This window comes from Strigops habroptila, chromosome 8 (assembly GCF_004027225.2).
Source record: "Strigops habroptila isolate Jane chromosome 8, bStrHab1.2.pri, whole genome shotgun sequence".
NCBI classification, from domain to species: domain Eukaryota; kingdom Metazoa; phylum Chordata; class Aves; order Psittaciformes; family Psittacidae; genus Strigops; species Strigops habroptila.
In genome coordinates this window covers 29,911,296-29,931,347 of record NC_044284.2, presented here as the reverse complement: position 1 = coordinate 29,931,347, position 20,052 = coordinate 29,911,296, and the positions used below count along the sequence as shown (strand labels likewise).

General features: G+C 42.1%; 2 protein-coding genes across 4 annotated transcripts in view; one reads left to right on the top strand and one right to left on the bottom strand.

Moving 5' to 3' along the window:
• Positions 1 to 556: 556 nt before the first annotated feature.
• SEC62 (SEC62 homolog, preprotein translocation factor) lies at positions 557 to 19,084 on the bottom strand. Of its 3 annotated transcripts, XM_030496468.1 has the most exons (9): positions 18,988 to 19,039; positions 18,178 to 18,364; positions 10,715 to 10,823; positions 10,220 to 10,325; positions 7,990 to 8,194; positions 6,439 to 6,531; positions 3,762 to 3,822; positions 2,741 to 2,860; positions 557 to 2,147 (listed from the first exon to the last, which is right to left on the bottom strand). In XM_030496468.1, the coding sequence occupies exons 3-9, from the start codon at positions 10,743 to 10,745 to the stop codon at positions 1,678 to 1,680; spliced, it is 1,086 nt and encodes a 361-aa protein (XP_030352328.1). In that variant the 5' UTR covers positions 10,746 to 10,823; positions 18,178 to 18,364; positions 18,988 to 19,039; the 3' UTR covers positions 557 to 1,677. The 3 variants fall into 3 exon arrangements, with proteins under 3 accessions (XP_030352328.1, XP_030352324.1, XP_030352325.1); XM_030496464.1 differs by lacking the exon at positions 18,178 to 18,364 and having other exon boundaries at positions 18,988 to 19,084; XM_030496465.1 differs by lacking the exon at positions 18,988 to 19,039 and having other exon boundaries at positions 18,178 to 18,935.
• The window catches only part of LRRC31 (leucine rich repeat containing 31), a 48,640-nt gene continuing 47,390 nt past the window's right edge, over positions 18,803 to 20,052 (top strand). Inside the window, exon 1 of the mRNA XM_030496462.1 lies at positions 18,803 to 19,584. The gene's annotated coding sequence lies outside the window, so the exon portion shown is untranslated. The remainder of the gene's footprint in view (positions 19,585 to 20,052) is intronic.

Below are 20,052 nucleotides of genomic sequence, written 5' to 3'. Positions count from 1 at the left end.
GCGCAGGAGTGTCTCAGACCAGCTGCTGGAGCGGCTTCAGGGCCAGGAGGTGTACCTGAGCCAGGTACTTCCTCAGCTACTGTAATCAGTGATACCACACAAGTATCCAGGAGTCAATCCATTAAGGTAACAGGTCCTTTAATTTTTTGCTATATTAATAAAAAAGTGATCAAATTTATCTCTTTCCTCATGGAGTAAATATTTAAGAAGCAAATACACCAGATCCATGAATTATCGACGCACCCACTATGATGTTTATCTTTGCATAATCTGAAAAAATTAGTATCTTCATCCAAAATGCCGATGCTGGAAGGAAGGGGAACCAATTTAGGGCAGAGGAAAACAGTTCTCCAAGTCAGTCATTAAAATGCCAGGCTTACCCTCATCTTGTCTGAGCAGCTTCGGGAGGCGATCCAATCTATAGTTACTCTTGGAGTCCCCTGGAGGAATGATGCCAAGTCTTCGCTTCCTCAGTGCTTAGTTAACCTGAACATACATCCTCCAAACATCCAGCAGAAAGGGACGCGCAAGAGAAACCGCACAAACTACTCCAAAATATTTATAAACAAATTATTAATGTTCACTTCATATTAGCTTTGAGTTACCTGTGTTTCTGAACAGAGGAATACTCTGCTGCCTCTTCAGTTTAAAAAGTATTCCGGTTCCAGAATAGAGCAAGTTTAACATTAAGGCATACATACAGCTATGTTGTTTGCTTTCATTTAATAAAGATCAATTTACTCATACTCAAATACATGGAATGTTGGCACAAAACTAAAGCTCTTGTGGAACAGCTACCAATCATACACAAATATTCTGTGAGGTCCTCGTGACTTGCATTTCTCCGATAGATACACCACAAAATGGCTTTAATAATACAAACTGAATGCTGGATCAAATCTCTAAATAATAAGTAGCAGTTAAAGTAAATGGTTTGCTTTATTTGTAAATTATGTACAGAATACATTTATTTATTTTTTAATTATGATGGAGCAGGAGAAGGAAAACAAGCCAGGATCTCCAAACCTGGAGAGTTCCTTCACCTGCTGGAGATGACATCTTTCTGTGAACCAGATGTACAAAACCAGTTTGGATTTCCTCAGTTGCTGGCATGCAGTCTGGAGAAAGAGAGAGCACTGCAGCTGAATTCAGCACTACCAGCTTCTACATTTTCAGCCAAATACTTCTACTAAAACTAGTTTTCTCAGGAAAGTTCTCACAATCTTTTGAAAACAAAATCAAGAAGGATATCAAGAAAGCTGTGGGCTAAGATGGGCTTTACCTAACTAGAGATCAAATAGCTAGGAATAATCGAAGATTTGGTCATTCAACTTTTACCTGTTTTACAAAAGCAAGTTTGAGAAGCTAAACTAATCGACCAGTTATGCAAGTACCAGAAAAGTGTTTCTCAGTATGTTTGAGGACAATCTGGGCAATCTATCAATCAATAGAAAACTTGTCAGATTGATAAAACTTCTGTAAATGGATATTAATGATTAACATAGTACCAAATAATCAAGTTAATGGTTAAAAAAATGAAGGAACTAGATATAAAACTGTTTGGTAACATGTATATTTCAGCAAACAAAGACGCTACTGTATGGTCTATGTTTTGGTGATCAGCCAACAAAGAAAATCCAACCATTTGCACATACTTAGTCCCCAAACCACAGTGAGTTATGATTTTTCATGTGAAGGCCTACTTTCGGTCTCTTCCTCCTCTTCCTCCTCTTCACAATCCCCTTCATCTGTTTGCTGTTCCAGTTCCTCTTTTGTGATCATTTCAAAGTCGTTTCCATTTCCACTACTGTGCTGGGACCTGTCATCTTCACGCCTGTCACTGTCAGTGTCTGAATGCCGCTCTCCTCCAGAGCCGTCTGTTCCCGAGTTCCTCGGTCCTTCTGTTTTCCCATCGTCTTCTTCCTTCTTCTCACTGTCTGATTTCTCCTCACTGTCGTATTTTTGCTGCTTTTTGGATTCTGATTTTTCCTCTTTCTTTAAGTCTGCTTTTGGTCCTTTGTATTCATGTGTGTACAGAGGCCTGAAGGAGTCGATGAAGCCCACATCCGCTGTAAGGTTTGGCAGGAACCAGAAGTGATGCCTTCCTCCAGTGATGAGCCAGATGATCAGGAAAAGGATGCAGCGAGCTGTATATAAAAGAAGGGAAACGTTGGGGTTTATTACAAACAAACACAATACACAGCTGTGGTGCAAGAGATGTGCACTACAGGCTGACGCCCACCCCAAGCCACGGACAGGGGTGACCTTAGGAGGAAATCTCTTATTGTGCAACAGCACTGTGGCATCAGTTGTTCTTACCGTGTCTCCCCCACCCCCTTAATTATGAACCTTATCCATGATTTAGCTTTTAATCCCCTCTGCTACAGAGATACAAGCCGAAGAAAGCTTTAAAATCCTGGTTACATCATTTCCACCGCTGAGTATGTTCTTATGTACAGCTCTTGGGTTTGTTCTGCCCTTTTTTAGGTTTTGTTTTTTTATTTTAAGGAGGCAGTACACAGATCTCCACTCTACAGGAACCAAGCAGGTGACAAGCTTGCTTGCTTGCTTTCTGTGGCACAACTCTGACACCCAGCGGCCAGGAGGGAAATCCATAGCAAGGAATCGGTCTGACTAGCTCATCGCCTGTTTCGGACCACGTCCAAGTGGTAGGCTCTGTCTCCCTTGTCTCCGCCCTTTCAGACTTCACCTGCTGACAGTGAGGATGACCAACACTTACCAACGGCAAGAAGAAGAATACTGGCGACGAAACAGCCTGCGCCTACACTGAGGTAATAAACACCAACACGCATTTCCGCTGGCCAGAGCGGGAACAGGGTTGCAGCTATAACAGCAATCACTAAATAGAAAGATAAGAAGAAAAGCATGAGAAGGGCGATTATTTTTTTCATAGTATGTGTACAAAGGTACTAGGCTTACTATTTATTCAAGGTATGGGCTTAGCATAGTATGAGCTACTGACAATAGCCGGAAACTTGCCTACACTCACTGGTTTTTGTACTGGGTAGAGAGACGTTGCATTCAGCAACTCTAAGTCACTCTGCTTAGCCAATAGGGCAAAAGGAGCCCCTCTGAGGAGTGGGCACAAATAAGAAGGGGAGCAAGGAGCTGACTATAACCAGTGCAGCAGGAAAGGGATGCAGGGAGCTGGGTGGAGGTTGTGGTGGCCTCAAGGACCAGTCAAAGCCCACAAGGGATGACATGGGTTCTCGGGAGAGGTGGTTCTTCCACACAGAGGAAGCTGGCAGGAACAGGTCAGGGGGGCTAGACCGGCAGGACACTGAACTGTTAGCTCACTGTCATCAGTGAGCTTAACATCAGCAGTTAACATCAATACTAATTTAGATGAAAAAGAATAAAATTAGGTGATTTGGCTTATCCTACACAAGTTTTAGGGTCAGAAAGGTATCACTCATAGCTTAAAATCATCCCTTTAGCATTTTTCACATTTTTATATAATGCACATTGCCTATTGGACCACTTACTCGTTAGCTTAAAGCAATGCAAATAACCAGCATGCACATCCGTGCAAGATCAGACACTTGTTAAACCATATTTCAGCTTTTACTTTTTACCATGTGCAGCCCTTCAAAATTCATGTAATAGGACCAATATCACATGACACCGAGACTGAAGAGCAAAACTTTGTCTGGGAAAAGATGAACTTCCCCAAGGAGAGATGGGCCTGGGATACTATGCCTACATTTACGATGCCCTCACCAATACCTGCTCTTACTTACCAAGTACAAGTCCCATGGCAAAAGTTTTAAAGTGAACGGGGTCATAGATCCACACATACACCTACAACAGAAATAATCTGGTTTACACTTGGAAAACAAGCTCTGATAAATGATTTCATTTGTTGCCTCATCCAAACACTTACTGCCATGCTGTCGTACTTGGTGCTGAACAGAGGCCCTGCAATCAGTACTGTGTCAGAGCAGAGGAGCAGGGCAGGGGCCCCTGCATCCTAGGAAGGGTTATACTTTGACCAGGATGTGAAACAGGTTTCTGCCAGCAGAAGAGGCGCAAAAGGAGACAGACAGACAAGGGGCTACCTGCCTATGTGCCCGCAGCATTGCCTGAGCTGTGCTGGTTATAACAGGAGCCTCATGGCAGGAAGCCAAAGGCAGGGCAAGGCAGAGCTGGGCAGAGTGTTGGCCGTACTGGAGGCTTCCCATTGGAGGGGAAGAAGGGCAGGAGTTTCTATACTGTGCAAGTGGAAAGCTCAGCCTGGATCTCTCAAAGAATTACTTCATGAAAGAAGTCGTACCCGTATAACTTACAGGTGACATAAAATCCTGGGGAAAACAATCAGACAGAAAAACTGATGGGGAAATGAAAAATTCAGAAATATCACTGAATCAAGGTTTGGTTTCATCTTTCTTTATTCATTAATGTTGTTCAGTGTGAAGTCAAAAAAACTTTTCTGCAAACATAAAACAGAATCATAGAATGGTTTGAGTTGGAAGGGACCTTAAAGATCATCTAGTTCCAACCCCCTGCCACAGCAGGGTCTCACGAGAGCAGAGCAAAGGGGCAGAATCACCTCCCTTGACCTGCTGGCCATGCTCCTTCTAGCTTTGAAGAGATTTCCTTAAGAGGAAAAAAAACAGACTGAAGGTATGGAACAAAGCGACCAGCTGAAACGCCCAATTCAGCTCAAGTCCCATTTGATGGCCTCAGGTAAGTATAATTGCACCCTCTGTTCCACAGCCCACTGTTATCTACATGTCTGCAGTTGCAACACTCAGTACGAAATGTTTGTGCTAGAACTGTGGGCCTGTCTGAATCAGATTTGCTCACCCTTGTTAAAAAAACCCACCAACTTCTTGGTAAAGTGCAGGATCTTCTGAACTAGAAAAACAGGGTGGTTTTTTTTCCTACCAAACTAAACAGTTTGAATCTCAGCTATTAACTATGAAAAGAAGCTGCTAGTCACTAGAAACCAGCAACCCCCACAGCAATGTGTTAACATGAACTAGCAGGAGGATACCTTAGAGGCAGTAATACAGTTTTTCAGTGTGACACGACAAGTATTTAATATTCTACTTCTCACAGGGTGTGAGAGTTAACTATATGCAAGTGTAGCTCTGCTTCTAGTCAGCTGTTCCGTGAGCCCAAACAAACTGCAGCCCCTGACTGGTGACCGGCAGTAAGACAGTGTGTAATAACGTTCAGTGTTCATAAAGTGCAAAATAAGGAAGAAAAGGGAAAAAACAGCTCACCGTACATACACAGGTATTGGCTCAAAATTAGCTCCTATTTTAAAAAAAACTCTTGAGAGTTGCAGTTCTTCAACAATGTCAGGTCATTAATAAACAAAAAGGTAAATGATGTTAAGACAAGGAGTAAATACTGTTGTACTGCAAACGCAGTGCTGCACCCTCACTTTGAATGCCACTCACCATCACAGTTACTCCATGTAAAAGACAACAGTGAGGATCAGAGGGAGGTGTGATTCTGTACGCGGTGGGCTGACATAGAACAAGGCTGGCAGTAAAAGAACTGACTGAGAAGAGCAAAATAAAGATACATAGAGGAAGTACATTTTCAGCACAAATTGTTTATTTAGAGTTCACTGCTGTGTACGTTTTATAACCGTGGTATGCAAGAATCTTCAGGGAAATTCCAGGACAGCGGCACACAGCATCAACACAGAGCACAGTGTAATTTTGCTGAAGACTTACCGCTTATCCCAAACATTAAAAGCACAAAAATTACTCTCTGCATTACAGAGCTGTTAAAGAATTAAGTTCTCTATCTTCCAGGAAAGCAAAGTATGCAGAAGCATTGAGACCACAGTTCCAGCAGTAAAGCCAGGATGAGAACCAAGGAATGCCCAAGGGTCACCCATCTGCTCACATCAGAGTCAGGCAGCCTCTGGGTGGCAGGAATGTTTTTATTTCCCCTCCTGTGACTGAACACCATGCTTCAAAAGGTCTGTCTCTTGTTTAGAAATATTTCAGCAGGACAACGGCCACAGGATAACGTGGGTTGGAAGGTACCTGAGGAGGCCTCCAGCCTGGCCTGCTGTTCAGAGCAGGGTCCACTGCAAGGCCTGCCCAGCTCACTCAGGGTTTTACCGGGTCCGCTCTGGAACGCTGCTGACCACGGAGGCTGCAGAACTGCTCTGGGCAGCCTGTTCCAGCACCCCACTACACCCCGAGGACAAACACTGCACCTCATGGCCACATGCAACACAGTTTCTTTTCGATTTTTTAAGCTACTCGTCTACATTTATCTCCCTCTGACTTCCTTGCAAATATCTAAAAACCTGTGTTTCAAGATCAGCTATCATACTGCCGTTAATTCGTCTTTCTACATGTCAAGAGTTTGCTGAAATCCAGTAAATTAACCTATTATCGGACAATAGTACATTGACACTAAAAGCGAGGAAGTACCCATAAATCTTACCTCATTGCCATCCAAGAAAACTTGGTCTTCATGCGGCTCAAGTTTAAATTTCCTTTTAGTTTCCTTTTTCTTGGGTGTTCCTGGGGTCTCATCCTGAGGACAAGCACAAAATTGAAGTTAAATTGTTAGGAAAGAGAAATCTTATTTTTAGTTAGTGTCTAAGGACTAGACTATGACTTCAGGATTACATTATGCCTTCAAATGCATAGCAAAGCTCCCCAGATAGTAACAGGAAATCTGCACAAAGATCAGGGGACACCACTTCATAATCCCTAACTTTATTAGGATTATTTGTGCTGTATTTACCACAAGGGCATCCTTTCAGAATTGGTTTCTGCCTGATTTATCTCCTAAGTCTCTTTCTGGATCTTGTGCTTCCTCCTCCCTGTCTCCTGCTTCCTTCTCTTTGCTTATTTCTTTGCTTGAAATTAACTTTCTAATTTTTGTCCTGTGGTGGTGTTCAAGTTACTACTCATTGTCTTATATAATCCACTATCAGCTCACTAAATAATGACTTGTTGAAAAATGAACATTGCACTTAATAACATAACTCTCCAGATGACAGGCCATTGCCGGGGTTCATAACTTGCAGCAGCATCATGTTAAAATACCTCACAAGTTAGGTAATGTTATACTGGCTTCTGTGTTTAGACTGCCGGCGATATTGTTTTGTTTGTAATTCTTTTATTAGCCACCTAGCTTTCTTCTGAGGTCCAGATCTTGGTACATGTCGACTATAGCTGTCGCTAAATATGCCCTTATTTCAGTGAGGAGTGTCTGAATGGCAATAAATAACTTTTGAGCGCTTTTGAGCACTATCCTACTAACTCTCACTGGATTCACACCGCTGTATATAGAAGAAAAACAAACACATCCCCATATCAAGTTTCTCCTGCAGATTCCTAACATTTTAATTTAGGAATTCTGTTCTGCTAATAAAATAAATCAGGAATGAAAACAAGAAAAACCACATGAAAATTTATATCATAATGACAGTTTGAACTTTAAAGGAAGTAAATCAGAAGTCTGTGAAAACTAGGCGTTACACAGGTTAGTAACGGAGCTGTCCCACACAAACCTGGACCCCTAGCACAGAGCTATGTACGAGCACCACGTATCAAACACTACATTCCAAACATTCTTATTGCCAAACACTGCAAACTCGGTTTTGTTTCAGGTGTGCAGCTGCACTGCTTTCAGATGTCCAGTCTCACACCTGTGTGTTATTCTATGCTAGAAAGCATCGCTGCCTGCTGCAGCGAAGAGAAGTAGATTTTGATTAAGTCAGCCCACACTGGAAGATGATGAGGTAAAAAAAGGCCCAGCTGAAGCCTGTTTTTTGATGTAGATCAAAATCAGAGCAAGTCTAAAGTAAAAACCAAAACCAAACCAACCACAAACGCAGTGTATTTTAGAGATGGAAACAGGCAAAAAAAAAGAAAAGCTACGTCACATTTTAGAACAACCAACTATACTTCAAGCCCATGTAATCTCACCAGCGACTATATTCCCTGTCACAGGTTTCTATATCCCTTGACAGACAGTACTTACTTTCTTACACTCCTCTTTTTCACCATCCTTCTTCTTTTCTTTCTCCTTCTTATTTTTGTCATCTTTGCCACTTTCCTTCTTGCTCTTTTTCTCCTCTTCTTTCCCAATCTCAGCCTTTCCTTTTTCCTTTTCTTTCTTTGTATCCTTGTCAGGTTTCATCTTCATCACTTTTAATGCTCGATGAAAGAACTGTTTTTTCAGGAGTCTTAAAATGAAAAAAGTTAAATGATACATTTAAGTATGGCTGTGTGATAATGATGTTTTCTCAATTGTGTTATTAGATACCATTCTAGAGTATCTAATATAATCATGAATAACATGACTGAAAGACAGAGGTCACCATCATCTGCTCTGTTTACAACTAAATACACAAAATCTAACTATCCTGGGTCTCACCTCCTACTTCGCTTTTTTGTTCATCTGTTCAAAACTGGGTAAACCTCACACTTTTCTGTGGCAACATTTCGCATAGTTATGAATGAATCTGCAAGATGCAAGACTGTGAAGCCCACCAGGTCAATTTAATTATCTTTCCCACTAATGCAACTTCATCCAATATTTATTTTCAGGTTCATGTCAGTGTATTTCACAGCAAAAATAAGGAAGTGCATGTATGGCTTATTGAGTTCCTTGGCAAGTGGTGCATGATGAATAAAATCACCCTGCTAAAACTGTGGTACATGTGCCAGCATTCCATTCACATCAGCGACAAACATACCTTAGAGCAAGTACACATATGGCCAGTGGGCTCCGGGAAATAGTATGTGCGAGTCTTAAGGTTGTCACCAGCAAATAACGTCCTTGAAAGGATCATAGCCAAATTCAGAATAGGAAGAGCTGTAGTACTACTCTGCACTGAGAGGAAGCAGTGGGGTGTGAAACCCAAGCACACATTTGCACCAAAATCCTGATCAGGTGCATCAAATTGACTTGATTTGTCCTTGCTTTCTTTCATCTCTTGCTGCAGACCAAACCCTTATGTCAGACTGCTGGTTAAACTGAGCAACTCGCTGAAGAGAGAAGTCATTCTACCAATTACACTTATGTGCATCCTGACTGTCAAGCAGAGCTGTTTCAGGTATGTAAAAAAAACTTCCTTCAGACAACTGTTGACATGGCTTCTCTTTCTAGCAACAGAAAATCGCTTGTTTGGGAGAAACTACTTTTCTTCACAGCTGGAAGTTTAGGGGCTCAGGTATTGAGCAGCCCATAGGACAGGTCTTGCCTGCAGGACAACTCTTTGATGTGTGGGAGCTACCTCTGCCTCTGATGGAATATAAAAAGATGGGACTGTGCAAGACCTACTGCTCCAAGCACACAGCCATAGTACAAGCATGGCAAACAGCCCAGTCCTGAAGCAGGACAGACCTTGCCATAACTAGTGATGTTCAGATTGCTTGCTGATTCCCAACTTGCTAACCCTCTAGAGAACTGCCAAAAAGAGCATTATTTCTGTAGCTTATTTGTGAGGAAAACCCCTCAAAAGACAATTTACTGAACTTAGATCAGTATGTAAGTGTACCAGGAGACCTTATGTACTTGAACAGTGTTATGAACTCAGTTGGTAACTTGTTTTAAATACACAACTGATCGATGCAACCGACACAGGATGAAGGAGCAGGATCTGCTATTTGTTCTTTTGTTTAATAGGACAGGTAAAACAAGCAAAAGCCATGACAAGAGAGTTAAGGTACTTGTTTTCAATATGAATAAGAGCCTAAGCAGCCTCTTACACTGAGGGGATTATTTTTGTACTAAGATACTCCTCCATCCCTTCCAAAAGGCAAAGCAAGTAGGCTGTGCTAATATTTAAAACTCTGAAAACAGCTTCAGTGAGTACACTAAGCAGCAGGGACATCTGACCATCTGAGAGGCATAATCTGAACCTCAGGGTCCGGCTTCTACCATGATGGCAGACCAGCTCCACGGGAAGGAGAGATTTGAGAGCTCTGACCCTACTAACTTAAAAGAACTATGAAATTTAGCAAAACTATGTTTTTCATCTTGCTGCCCCACATGCATAATGAAAGCATGAGAGAGTTTCAAGAACAAAGATGAAGAAACAACATTGTTTCAAACACAGTAATAAAAATGCAATCATCATTTTTACAAACAACCCCACATGTTTGAGAATGCAGAAAGTCTAAGTGCAACTGGTTCCTAAATAGCTAAGACAACAGCTTGACAACTATACTCATTAATAAACTTAATGAATGAGACTAGGCCATACCTGTTGCAGTAATCAACTACAGACTCTCGGGTTGTAAACAAAGCCTCTTCTCCTTTCTTTGCCTTTGCCCATTTAGAATCCAGGAGGCAATCCACAGCTTTTGAGGCTAGAGAGGAAAACAATTAAAAATGCATTAAAATTCACAACATTTATTTTAACATTTAGTCTACATTCCTTGAACCACACCAACCAGTCAGTTCTGGTGATGTTCCACATCCTCTCACTCCTTAAGGTACGACTAGCCACTATTCTAAATACATTACTCTTGAAAACTATGCATCTTTAAATCACAGGGTGAAAAGTTTATTGTGTTTACTTCAGGCTGATAAGATTAATTTTATGGCTATCTAATGCCAGGTAACTTTTCAAAACCAAACTGTAAGAGCAGAACTTATTAGATAAAGCACTAATAATAAAAACAAAACACACGCCCCCCTCCAAGTACAAGTACAAAGTTAGAAGAAACTTTCATTCTCCGGTTAAAAGTAACCCTACCAATAAAATAATCAACTCGGTGGCCCATCATGTTGGTGGATTTTGTTGGACAGTTGAAACGTAAGTATTTAGCAACAGCCTTCTCCTCTTTGAATGGCTCACCGACCTCCTACAATGGTAAAAGTCCAAAATTAATACAGTTTTAAACACATGGGAAAAATCACTCATTTGGGCTCAAAAATCAGATATTGCAAAGTCCTCATGGTTTTATGACAATATATAAATAATAAATAAAATGTAAAAGATGTAAAAATAAGTCAAGTCATTTCCGCCAAGAACTTCCTGTCTACATAGAGCAAAAATGCAGGAATTAAGTTAGGTAATCTGAAGGAAACACCTAGAAACTCCTTTAACAGCTGTGTAAAAAGAAGACTCAGAGAGGAGCTCAGAGGTAAGCACTGGGTACATGGAAAGCTGCTTAAGGCTTACAAGCTTGGATGAAAACAGTTGTGAAGCTGAGAACAAAAAACAACAGAGGGAGGAATGAGAATGTATGAAATGACAGCAACATAGGCATACTAACAGAATACAAAGCAGCTTGAATTTCAGGTGAAAGAGGAGAAAACCATGTTGAAAAGGAGCTGAAAGATTTGGCTAGAAAATTCAGTATCACTGCATGAACACAGAATGACTTGAACTTCAGAGTACCATCAAGGAGATTCTGCCAACCTAGAGACAACGAAGCACAGCAGGATGAAGTACACAAACGTCGAAACAGGCATTTTAAGAAAAGGGAGCCCTTAGTCTGCACACATTCATCAACTCTGCACATTTACCAACTTGCAGAGAGGTAGCAGAATTCAAGAACGTGTGAGGCAGAAGGACGGAGACGGACATCTTCAATAATGTAAAATTAAGACCTAATATCGGTAAGCAGGAAAGGAACATTCCTGCATCACAAAATCGTATCTGAAACAAGTGTTTGGCATGTTACACCAAGTCATGAAAACTTCCTCAAACTTCCTCTCCGTAAGACCTCTTTGAAGCAGAAAGGCTGAATTCTCCAAATCCCCCACTACTCGCAGATCAGTAACAGGGAGACACCAAGACATCTTCTCAAACTGGCAGTACCTTTTCTGTACCTATTCTTCTTGGGCTGGCCAAAGAAATAGATTACAGAAGCCACAAAACAGATTGGTGATTTACAGGAACACATGGAATCCGAAGTCTCTATTTAAAGACACAATGTTTCTAAAGGTCAATAAATATATACAACCTCCATCACCGCTTTTAAGATGTTAATGGCAGTAGCACAGGAAGCATGGTAAGTGGAAATGCAAGGTTAAATAGATGTTGTTACACCAGAATAAAAACTTTAGATGGTGAGAGTTGTTTATTTTCAACAATTTGCACACCTAACTTTCAAAATCAACTGGTTAATGAATCATCCTTCTAGAGATTGTTGCTTTCCTATCTGAGGACAATTTTAAAGAGAGTAATACAGACATAAGATATCCAAGAGACTCTGTAGTTTGTTAGTTCTGAGAATTTTTTAAAGTCTAAATTCTTTATTTCTATGCAGAAACATGCTCTCACACTCACTAGTTTGTTTCAAAAACACGTGCCCAAATTAAGTCGGATGATTTTAACAGTCCTCAGAGGGATTACATTAACTCCTCCTCCATGTTCAATCCCTTTTTAATTTTTAAAAACCTGTATAAAACATCAGATAACTCATAGAAAACTATTCGCTAACTGACTGCATGTATGCTCATAATACACACACTGTGGTCCGATGTCCCCTTCCATGGTACAGTTGTACCAGGAATTGGTATCACTGATGATGCTACCAAGTTTGGTACCAAACCAGATGTGGTCTAACAGCAACAGAAGAAGTCAAAATGGCTTAAATCCAGCAAATGATGTTAAGGTACAGTGGAGACTGATGACTACATACAGCAATTCTGTTTCAAAATAGTGCTTTTCAAGTATTTCCTACCAGGAAATTAAAGTTGGAACAACAATGCACAGGGCAAATGTTGTTCTTCATGGCACAGACAGTAAAACAATCAGAGAAGCTACAGATATTCACATAAACGTTAACTCCTCTGCTAGGCTTTTTTTTCTTCTTCTTCCTAAAATATTTATGATTCTGCTCAGTCACGAGCTGTGCTACAGAGGCAGTGGCTGGCACCAGGATTTTTTTACTTTGATTGTTCCTTACTATGTATTGCTTTGTCTTTTTCTGTGGGCTACTTTCATAACATCCCAAACAAAAACTCTGCCCTGTGAGAAAGACTGCCACAGTTTAGTTGAGCTTATTCTGAGAAAGTCTGCTCTGCAATTTAATCCCCATTTTTCATCCTGTTTTCATCCCTTTAATTTGCAGAGCCAGGTTTTTGTTAAAATATTAAAACAGACAACTGACAAAAATTAATAACTACATTTTATCGTAAGATGAAATCAACACAAGCACTGAAAACTTCAGTATCCTAAGCACAACTTTTTTAAGATGCAGCTCAACTGATCTTTATGTTCGGTTGTAAAACTAGCCAAAAGCCAGACACTTTAAGTCTCCTTATACATTTTGAAAAACATTATACAAATAAATCAAGGGGTAGTTCTCAACAAAATATAAAGTTTTACAACAGATCACATGGCCTTAAAAAGCATATGAAAACTTCCTGGTATTTAAAGTTTGCTTTTATAGGAAAACCAGAAAGATTCAAGAAACATCTCAGCAATATATTTCTGGAAGGTTGTAAAAAGTCTTCTCTGTTAAAACTCTGTTTTCCAGTAATAAAAAATAGGCTAGTGTCAAGCTTCCAAATACTTCTGCTCCAGATTTTGTTTTAGACCCTTGCATCTACTTCAATTTTGTATATCAAAAAATGCATGTTGTCACTAGACAGCATGTAAAAGTTAGAGATTTATGATCCCTGATAATTTACGAACTCTGGAAGAATGCCATTAAAAATAAAATCAAACCAAATTTCTTATTTATCTAGACAGAAGAACTCCATCTACAGGCAGGCAGGAAAAGCAGTGCTCAGCCTACCTCCTCAGTATGAATGCACTGGCATTTTCAAATTTTTAAGAATAATTCTCAAGCATTCCTATCAAAATTCTGCCCTATATGAGTTCATAAAATGACGCTGAGATTTTCAAACCCAGGGACCTTTCAGACCCACCGAAGTGAAAGGAAACCGCTAACCAAATGAATTTTTTACTATTATCTCCCAAATTCAAGTATAGCACAGTGCATTCGGAACTTCCTTCAATACACTCATGTAGTTCCCAGTTAATTCAAACTCCAGCTGCGACTGCAGCACCAAAGAAGCTTGTGTATGTTAAAAACAAAACCATCTGAACTGAGCTATTAAAATTAGTGTGCCTGTGAGCTGCCTTCTCCCTCTCGTCTCTACCTTAATATGACTTATTCAGGTTCTCTTACTCCTGGAATCACACAGTGGGTGTCAAAGGGCCAGAGCATATCTGTGGTTCAAAATTTCACTCTTCCACCTGCCCCGCGCCTGCATCACAGTTGCAAGGAGGCAGGTTAGACCCAAGCCAGGACGATTTCTTTCCACAACACTGTAATGGAAACAGGGTTTCTGGAAAACCAGAAGAGAGTAAATGATGACTACTACTAACACGACAAGTTATTTCATGTGCACACGAACACATTACAAGGATTTAGGCTCCTCTGTTTTAAACGGGTCATCAAAATTCTTTGATTTCAATAAAATTAGTATCTAGTTTATTTCGTTGCTCTTACATCTGAGAACTCTGATTTTCAGAACACCATCCCTCACAGAAGACTTCTGAAGCCCAATAGTTTATAGTTTTCAGATAAGGAAAAGAAGAAATTTAAGCACATTTGTCACGCACAGCCTGTTTTTCAAGCTGAGAAGCTACATCAAAAATGACACTATGTCAACCCATGTTCCATTTCTCACACCTCTCTGTATATTATCAGGACACTACAGCTGCATTAGCGTTATCTCCTCCGAAGATGGTCTGAATACATCAAAGCTTGGGCTGAATCACAGGATTATCTTTTTCGTTTCCCTGTTGACTCTCAGGACCGTAGAGCAGAGGATGTTCTGCAGCAGGGGAGTTAAGTACTCAACCTTTCTCATGAAACATTTATACTTTGCCTAAAAGAAATCAAGGCGCAATAGGACAGAGAAAAAGCTCACAAACCAGCATGACTCGATAGATCACTGGGTGGGAGTGAAAAAAACCCCATGCGTTAGGGTCTTAGGACTCCATCTGTGCTATCTTCAGTGACTAATACAGTCTGACTCCTGCACTGATGACCAGTACATGGATTGCCCCAGGTGTCTTAAAAGAGACAGTGGCAGAACCATGCAGAGAAACCAGTTCCTCTGGATTACCATGGCTGTGTCCTAGCCACAAGACATTAATCTTCTTTACAGAAAAAGATTAGTTTTTTCTTTTTTGTCCTACACATATCCTATAAAAATAGAAGTATTTGTTTTCCTCATTCTTTTTCAGCAATCACTAATTTTTTTTGAGCAAAAGCTGTTAACAGAGTTCTTAAACACATGTCAAAGGAGCTATGCACAGTATTTTCAAGCCAGAACACGCCAGCTTCCATCCTCTTCTAACCCTACAGGCCAGTTGTTTAGACTTCTCTTCCCACTTCCCAAAATGTAACTCAGATTTTTAAAACCCAGTGATTCCTGTTTTAATGACAAGCGGGTCTGCTACTTTTAATTCCTATTTTTCTGCATTTTCCCACCCTGAAATGTTTGTTTCTTCCTCCTTATCACCCAATACCACTCACTTTCAAAGAAGTTATTTAGCCATTCTCCTCTGCTATCATCCCACTCAGCTTTACTAGAATTTATGAGAAAATAAAGACAAACGGGCAAGGTGGATTAAGCTCTGCATTACTGGAAAACCACTGCATTGCCATTTCTGAGGATCCTTTCCATAGGCATTCACAAAAAACTGTAGCATAGGAAGCAGCAATGCAGCTGTTTCATTTTCCTTCCTGCAGAGACCAAACCAAGACATGACAGAACTGTAGGCTACAACCAATAATGCTATTTAGTAGATGTCCTTCATCGGGAGGCTCAAAGCTTGAATCCAGTGATTCGAGTGAGGAGGAAAAAAGAAATCAAGAAGGAAAGTACATGCTATCAATGGCAGGTATGCGGCATTGATGCCACCTCAGCCATCAATTTGCAGTGAGACATTGACCTAAGAACTGTTTTCTCTATTCAGAAGAGCAGTTTTTATATGCATTAACATTTCTAGAGTAGAGGACACAGCACTAAGGTGCTGTTCAAGTGCTATTAACTGCAACGCAAAGAGAAACAAAACCTCACCTGGGCAGAACAGAACTGTGCACAATGGAATCTGGCCAATGTAATTAAAACTTAATGCCTACTTAACAGTCAAACTGCAGACCTGCCAACCAAGTGCCACATGTTGCCCAGCTGAAAGCTTCTCAGAGGAAGCAACTGGGAAGATTTTTTCCTTAAGTATTTTGGGATACATATGGAATAATTTTTTTTCCAAGAAATGAAATGGCTTTGATCAGGTTATTGGAGTTAACAGGCATTCAAAGACATCTCCCATCGTTTGAGATGTATCTGTCTAAAGAAAAAATATTAAACTAGCCACTAGACAACATATGTTGTTTTCCTTTTAATAAGCCCTTTGTATACAGCAAGCATTCTTGATTTTTGGAAATTTGAATAATGTGGGAGCCCAGTGGCTTGAGCAAGCTGCACCCTACAGACCAGTCTCTTCTCACCACTGCATATCTGAGGTAATCTCCATGTCAGTTACAGTTAAATTACCGTCACTGTCAGAATGACACTTTGAAAACTTTACCTCTAAAATGTCTCTATTCAAACTTTTGAAGTTACAATTTCTGCAACTTCCATAACTTTCAGCTTGTGGCCAGACAAAGAGTCCAAGCTGTGTAATACAGATTGGGCAATGTGTCTTTCTATGAAAATGCAATCTATAAAACAAATCCTTCCTGTTATCGCTTCCAATGGAGAACACAGTAGGCTTGACACAACTCTGAACTATTTTACGGAGACTTTTTTTCACGTCTCATCTCACGTGCAGGTAGCTGATCTAACTACCATGATTCCTATCTTGACGGCAGACATAAAACCCCCTAAAAATTATTCATAACCCAGGTTCTGTACACATAGTATTTGGTATTGAACTCTATTACATCAGCCTCTTCCACAGCTAAACACATCGACTCCTCGTAAGAACCTTTCTCTTGTCAAATACAGCTGTACTCAGTGACAATTCAGATGTCAGACTTGCATACAGTATGATATTCTCTTTATTAAGCGGTACACATCACCCTAAAATAAGTACACACTTCCAAAGCACTTGCAACAACCACAAATACAAATCACACTTCATTTTAAAAGAAGAAACTTGCAGCATTACCCCGAAACATGATAATCAATACAGTAACTATGCCGATAAAGTTCAAAAAGTTTAAAAAAAAAAATCCCAACCAAAACAAACTACCAAGAAAAATACATGTTGTTTTATTCACCAACCAATTAAGAACACCACTTGGGCATTCAACATTCTTTGTTCACTGTCCTGTCTTTCCACTGTTGTTGACACACACAGGGAAACTACTAAGATGCAATACACATTTATCTGCCCAGTTATATCTCAAATTCAGGCCACAATCTTAAACCGTAAGTGTTAACACCCAGACATCAAATTAATTACTAACATCTGGGAAATACTTATACTGCTAACAGGATGGAAATTAAGTACGTGCTTAAGTGCCTGCAAGACCACTGCCTTGGGTATTGTACAAAACATTGAATTACGTTTAATTTGGGTTTGATGGATCCTTTATTGAGCTGGTTTTGTCTTTGGTAAGGGACAGTCTATGATGAGTATGAAAAGATACTAATTCTGTAATGTTTTATGGTAATTCATTGAATACCTGTTATTGATAAAGCTTGCTTAACCAGATTTTTATTAATTACCCTTTGCATTCCCCCTCCCCCAACCCTGGCTCCAGCAGTTTGAATTAAAGGGGAAAAAGGAACTATGATGTATGGGCACATCTCCGCTTTCTCAGGGGAAGGGAAATGATGAGAAAGGAGAGAGGGCAACCAAGCAGAAACATGACGTATGAAGTGTACATTGTTGAATGGCTTTATGATTTCTCTTGTGAATATTATCTCCACTTAACAGCAAATATATAAATCCCAAACAAACACTATGTAGCCCTAGTGTTAATAATATATAACAGTAACAGCCATGATAGTACCTGATGCTGTAACTGTCCAAAACATGCATCAGAAACTCTGTAAAACTCACTGTTAAAGTTCATATATTGAGAAGTCCAGACTTCCAGGTAAGTGAAAATACCTAAGCCGTCTTCATCTTGCCCTTAAGTGACACCACATAATTATCGCTACATTTTAACAGTCTATTTTTACATGCGGTTGTTTGTTTATGTTTTCTAAAAACAAATTTGTTTTCCTTACCAAATCATTTCCTGGCTGGGCACGTTTGTTTTTAAGATGCTTATACCATCTGCTCCATGCCTTTTTGCTTATGATCGCTGGAACAGGCAGGTGATGTGTCAGCTCTCGGCTAAGGTGGATGCTCGCCTATTTTGAGTGTTGTTATACCACACCAAGCTATTGTTCGACACTGGTAACGGGCGAGATCCTAAGTATAACAGGACCATTAAAAATAGGCAACAGCTCGACATCTCACCCGCTGGTCGTCGAGGAAGACGATGTACTTTTGAGGGCGCAGACCCTCTGAGGACAGGCCCGCCGGTAAGGGGGAGGCCGGGGCGGGCGCGGAGCCGTGCCGTGCCGTGCCGACCGCCCCTCAGCCTCCCGCCGCGCCGGGGCGGCAGTGCCTGCAGCACCCCCGAAACGCTCCTACGGGCGCTCCTCCGCCGCGCAGGGGCTCCAGCTTCCCTCAGTATTTATCAGGATTTATGAATTTGCTAGAAAATTCTGAGAAAAACCTGTCGCCCTGTGCCAGCCCCGGCGTCTACCGAGCGCCGGTGCGGCGTTCCCGGCGCCTGCGGGCTCCCGCTGCCCCGGCGGCGGGCGAGGCGAGGGTGCTTCCCCCACCGCCCGCCACCACCACCTCACAACGGCACGGCGCCGGGGCGGGGAGGCCGCGGAACGGCGAGGGAAGCCCCCCCTTGAGGGGCGGCCGGGCCGGCCGGCACAGCCCAGCCGGCGAGGCCGGGCCGCGCTGAGGACGGAGAGAGGGAGCTGCCGCCCAGGGAAGGGGCGCGGGCCGGGCAGGCAGGGAGGGAGAAGGCCGGCTACCTGGATCCGCTTCCTATGTCTCCGCCGCTCCGCCATGTTGTCCCCGTCTGCTCCGCCGATGACGTGAGCGAGCGCGGGAGGGAGCGGGGGGGGGGGCGGCCTCGCGAGAGGCGGCGGGAGCCGGCGGAGGGGCGGGAAGGGCGCGCGCCCTCGACGCCTCGGCAGGCACAGAAGAGAAGAAGGCGGCGGCGAAAGGGTGTCCGCGCTGCAGCGCGCTGTGCCGGCCCGCAGCGGCCCTGCGCTGGAGCTCCGCTGTGTGGGCTGCCCGGCTCAGAGGCATCGCTGCGGGCCGAGGGGTCGGGTTCCTTTCGGGCTGTCAGCACCCCTGAAGTAGTCTGGTTAATCAGAAGCTCCCCAGGGGGAGATGCTGCGTCTCCGGTGCCAGCGCCTCACCCTCACGTCTAAAGTTCAACTCCTAAATCGGCGTTGGCGCCTCTTGCCGCCCGGTTCCCTCGCAGGCAGCCGGGGCTGCGCGCTGGGGCCTACCCAAGGCGGGAGGCAGTGGTCCGGGCGCAGGATGGACAAGCTGGGGTGTCCGTCTGCGCTCAGAGGTGTCACTTGGGATCTGGAGAGCGAACCCATCCTGCGGGAATAAAGGTGCTCCAGCTCATTGGCAGTAAAAATCTATACGTTTAGTTTTGTTACTCCTAAATAGGAAGTTCGGCCTTAAAGATGCTTGATGCAGCAGGCCTTTGTTAATTTTGACCTGTTTAAACAGACTGGTTGCTCAGACCTCATATACTTACAGAATTAGATTCAGCAAGCAACCTATATACAGTGAAAAGGCCTCTTGTCAGAGGTTGCCCCACATGCTTCTGCTATGAGGTCACTGAAGTTAGCAAAGCATATAATCATTTATCCTGGCTCCATGTTTCCAAACCACACCCTGGCACTTTGGGATGGAAAAGTATGTGCAGTGCTGTATTGTCTTGTCAAGCCCTTTCAAATCTTCTTGTCCCTTCGTGTTCCTGTGATTTTGGAACCTCTCAGATTGAAAAGTAGGTAATTAAAAACATAGAATTGTTTCCAGCAGTATATTTGCCCCGAGTCACCGTGCCATTTTTT